The following is a 4,945-nucleotide window of genomic DNA, read 5'->3' as shown; positions in this document are numbered from 1 at the left end:
ATGTCCTGCCCAACTGTCTCCTCTAGGGGATGATGGACAGCATTGGATTGAGCTCACTTATTTCCAGTAGAGCCAACGCTTGAAGTCCATAGCTAGAGTGGTGGGCAGCCAGGCAGAACAAACAGCGAAGACTGCAAGGCCCTGGGGAGTGCTAGGGATGTTTCACTGCAGCCAGCAGCAGTCGAGAGCAGTGTGCACAGAGTAGAAATGGGGTTGCACAATCCCCAGAACCAAATGCAATGCTGCATAAACCCCAAGGCCAGAGCTTGCCTATGGACAGGAAGTAGAGGCCCCTGGTTGCTGCTCAAGGGTAGATGCCACCACTCAAGGCCTATGTGGTCCCTGTCCTGAGTGTTTTCTTGCAGGTGGCCAGCATCTTGGAGCATAACTGTGATCAGAAGGAGGAAACAAACTACCCCCTCCCAAAAGGAATCTTCTGTCCTCTCAAGTGTGAGGATGTGGTCCTCATCCTAAACCTGGTGCAGAGCTGTGGGCTAGAGCTGGATGAGTCTGGCTGCCACATTACCTGGGACCCCACAGTGGCGCCTCAGCTCTCTGCACTCTATGGGTGCCTCACAGGACTGAAGCTACTGGCTGACTCAAGCACTGGGTCCTCTAAGACTGTGCCTGAAGAGGGAACACCGATCTGTCCCTAGGGTCCCATCTAACCTGACTCTTGGCAGCCTAGGATGGACTGACTCTCCTGAGGCCACAGCTGATGACAGACCTCACACTAGTTCCAGACATCAGAAACACCTATTTTAGAGCAAATAATGCCAGGGTCACAAAATAAATCAGGGTTCTGAAAGCAGTGAAGGCTGGCTACAGAACAGTTTGGCTCTGTGTCCTGATCAGCCACCACTCCCACCTGTGTAGCCTAGGCAGCAAAGTCCCCTCTGGGTTCAGGTAAAATCAGCCATTGTAAAAGGTTTGTGGTAATTCCCAGGGCACTAGATGGCAGTAAGAACTTTCAAAATTATGTGACATGCTTACAAGAGTGCTGTTTACTGTTTGTTTGTTTTTTTAAGATTCATTATTTATAGAGCATTCTGTCTGTATGTGTGCCTACACATCAGAAGAGGCCACCAGATCTCACCATAGGTGGTTATGAGCCACCATATGGTTGCTGGGAATTGAACGCAAGACCTTTGGAAGAACAGTCAGTGTTCTTAACCTCTGAGTGCTGTTATTGTATGGTGCAAGGTGATGAGGCCACAGAGAAGCAGCTCTCCAGGGCTGCTTCTGCTTTCATTTCCTTCAGATTTTGTTAGGCCTCCTCTGCCCCACCCATACCATGACAAATAGGCCAACCGGCTCAGGTTCCAGCCAACTGCATACAATGTCATGGGATAGTCAGGAGAGAAGTCTTCAACAAGAAACAAGAAGCTAAACCCTTTCCTAATAGAGCACGCTCTTCCTGAGAGTCTGTCTGCAGCTCTTTTGTGCAGCTCCAGCTCACAGAGGGAACAGGCTCTGGGCCTGACCTTGCAGCCTGCAGCTTTGAGTAACCTCTTACTGGGCATCTGACTTTGTCCTACACCCTGAAATGCTCAACACATCCATTACACTCAATGTTCTCTGCCAAACCTGAGAATGTAAAGGGAAAGAGGATGTCCTGCCCAACTGTCTCCTCTAGGGGATGATGGACAGCATTGGAATGAGCTCACTTATTTCCAGTAGAGCCAACGCTTGAAGTCCATAGCTAGAGTGGTGGGCAGCCTCAGTCTTAATTGTGCAGCAGCTGAGTCTCTCTTAGCATCTCCCTAGAAGTGAGTTTCTTCTGTGATAGACTGTTTCTGGAAAAGCCTACATTCTCCAATAAGGGTGCTCTCCCCCCTCTCTCTCCTGTGTGTGTGTGTGTGTGTGTGTGTGTATGTGTGTATCTTTTACAGACATAGAAAATGGAACTGAAAGAAGTCACAGATCAGAGTAGAAAAGGGGCTAGATCCTCTTCTACCTGGGCTATCCAGCTGTCCTTTCTACATACCTCTTTCCTTCAGGCCCTCTCATGGCCCTATGTTTTGTGCCTGCTGAATCTATTAAGTTCCCTAACCTATTTTCCATTTCCACCCATCCTTCCAGGCACTCAGACCAAAGGCCATGTTTATTCTCCACTTTGTTCCTCATTGCCAGTTTACCGGGGAAGCTTATTGCCCCTATCTCCAAATCATACCCTAATCTTAATCTTGGTTGTTTCTCACACACTTACTGCCAACAAATTTGCCATCCATTTTTGCCTCGATGATATACCAAAACTGGTTAACATACATCTGTTGCCCCATTCTCTTCTTGAGACGGCTGGAATGAAGCCTTTCAAATATATCATCTCTTCCCTCTGATGCCTTAGAGGCACAGCCTGTCTCAAATGGCCTCAAAGGCTCTGCTCTGCTCCATTCCTCTTGCCTGCACCTCCTTTCTTCCGCTCAGCTTCAGACCTACTGGCCTGTTCTCAGCCTTTGGCTGCCTTCACTCTTTCCTGTCTTTGTTCACAAGATACTCTCTTTAATGAGTCCTATCCCTGTTCACTCTAAGTTGCAAACTCCCTTCTCAATTGTCTTGAGTCTCCCCACAGCCACTGGCATCTTCCATGGTGCCACATACCTTAGTGTACTGATGCCAGAGCACTGGAGATATAGCAGTGCCAGGGAATAGAGGACCTGGCCACCCAGGGAAGCAAAGATTGAACAAGACTTATACAATCACTTCCTTAACTGAGTTGGATAATAGATGTCAGAAGCTGATTAACAGAAACAATTCTAGGAGATGAGTGGCTCCCAGGACTGCATCTGTCAAGCAAACTAATCAAACAGCTATGCATCCCCAGCAGGGATGGACTGGAGGTTGAGATTATCTCAGAAGGTTAGAAGTAGCTTATTTAAAGGCCTCACTATTCTCAATAGCAGAGGACCTGGGTTAAATTCTCAGCACCTACATGGTGGTTCACAACCATATGTAACTCCAATTTCAGGGGATCTGATGTCCTCGTCTGGCTTGGATATCACATGCACACCTATATGCAGGCAGAACACTTAATACACATAAAATCTTTTTTAAAAATACCAAATTGAGTATCAAACAGGAAAGGACCTGCGGACCTTAAAATGCCAAACATGCCAAACAAGTAGACTCTTCACTTTATAGGTACAGTGACTAGACTTTTCAAGTGTTAACACTTAGACCTTGGTATGGTGTGTGCCTCATGAGGCTCTGTAACAAACACTAACTGTACAGCAGCACCAAATCGCATGAGATGCTCATGAATACCACACTACTTAACAATAAAGGAGATAACTTCAGTGTCATTAAAGTGACGCTAGGGATACACAGGCAGCTACTGGGTGGCCCAGGCCCACCTGACTTAGAAAAGCTATACTATTTCTCCTATACTATGGGTAAACCTTTAGGACAACTCTGAAAACAGTATTTCAAAGATTCTGGCATTTTCTGTCAATACAGTTCAGAACAGACATCAGACAATATATACCAATATGTGCTATCGCTCATGAAACTTCCTCATCCCTGAATGCCCTCCCAACTCTCAGGAAACTCATCATCTTTGTCATCTTAGGACATAGGCTGTGGCTATGGACAGGTGCTACTCACTCACTTAAAGATAATTTTGTCAACATGTTCCCTGAGGCTTGCCATTTAAAAAACTGTGCAGCGACTGGGCAAGTAGCTCAATGATAAGAGTACTTGCTTAGCATGCAAAATATCCTGGGTTCCACCCCACAAGCACTCCAAAATGTTCAATGTTTAAAAACTGTTTTAGAGATCTGGTGAGATAGCCTACCAGTTAAGAATGTATACCGCTCTTGCAGAGGACCTATGCTGTGCAGTTCATAACTATAGGTAACTGCAGCTCCAGGGCACCCAATGCCTCCTTTTGGCTTTCCCAGTTACCCACACTCATGTGCATATATGCAGACACATACATAATTAAAATCCTCTAAAAGTTGTTTTAGTCTCATGTGCAGGCTAGTTGCCTGCTATTCAAAAAACCATGATGCAGGATATCTTATTCAATTATAGGATCTAGTATGGGTTCTTTCAGATTGTATAGGTCTAGCTCCATCACTAAGCAGTGAGAACCAGCAGTGTACTCTAGAATGAAAAACCTACGTTACTAGGCAGGATACCAGGAGGTGACTATGAAGCTATGATAGTCAAAATACTGAGCACCCCTTGCCTGCAAACAGCCCAGGAATTGACTAGCTGACTTCTTGCAGTTACTCTAAAGACATACTGCATTTCCTGTTTGGGGACAGGATTTTTAACCAAAGTCACCCCAAGTTCAAGGAAAAAACTGAACACACTCAAGCTCACTGAATAAACGTAACTTGACCACATTATTATCGCCTTGCTGACGGGACTTATGAGACTTCCTGGTGGTCTGGGATCAATTATTCCTACTGACGAGGAGCACAAGTACTCCTGAGCAGTGCGGGGTGTCAGAGTTCTAAATCCACAGGTCTTCCTACTGTCCTATGTGCTTACACACTCAGTTGAGGAAGTATTCCTTTAATAATTTCTGGCATGTTAGTTACTACAACCTGAAATGGAACCAGAATGGCATTTCAAACTTCAGTACTTCAACTCAAAAACTTGAGATATGCACACACAGTTGCCAGTTATCTTCATAAGCCTAAAATAATTGCAGTAATCTTAGAAGTCCAGAATGCTAAACTTCAGCAAAATGAGGAAAGGAAGTTGAAAGTACCATGCATCCATGACAAGGACTGAAGAAAAGGATAATGGAAAAAGATAACCATGGGTGTGCTTTGGTAGATGATAGCTTACCTACTATTTTGAACCAGGGGCACACAGGCCAAAAATAGGCTGAGACATGTTGACAAAGACATATTTTAAGAAAACCACAAGGGGCAAAAGAAGGCAAGCTTTAGAGTATTATTTGCCACTTAGCAGAGTCAACCTCTGTCCAATG

The 4,945-nt window shown here is 45.3% G+C and overlaps 1 protein-coding gene across 1 annotated transcript in view; it reads left to right on the top strand.

Annotated features, from left to right (window-relative positions):
- Nucleotides 1-656, top strand: part of LOC129690818 (gasdermin-A-like) — a 9,243-nt gene extending 8,587 nt beyond the window's left edge. The window contains exon 9 of the mRNA XM_055626666.1: nucleotides 366-656. Coding sequence (XP_055482641.1) covers nucleotides 366-656 — 291 coding nt within the window. The remainder of the gene's footprint in view (nucleotides 1-365) is intronic.
- Nucleotides 657-4,945: the final 4,289 nt, after the last annotated feature.

The sequence above is a fragment of the Psammomys obesus genome, unplaced genomic scaffold (genome assembly GCF_907164565.1).
Source record: "Psammomys obesus unplaced genomic scaffold, mPsaObe1.curated_primary_1811, whole genome shotgun sequence".
Taxonomy (NCBI): Eukaryota; Metazoa; Chordata; class Mammalia; order Rodentia; family Muridae; genus Psammomys; species Psammomys obesus.
Note: the sequence above shows the minus strand (reverse complement) of the source record. Positions and strands in the feature narration are given on the sequence as shown.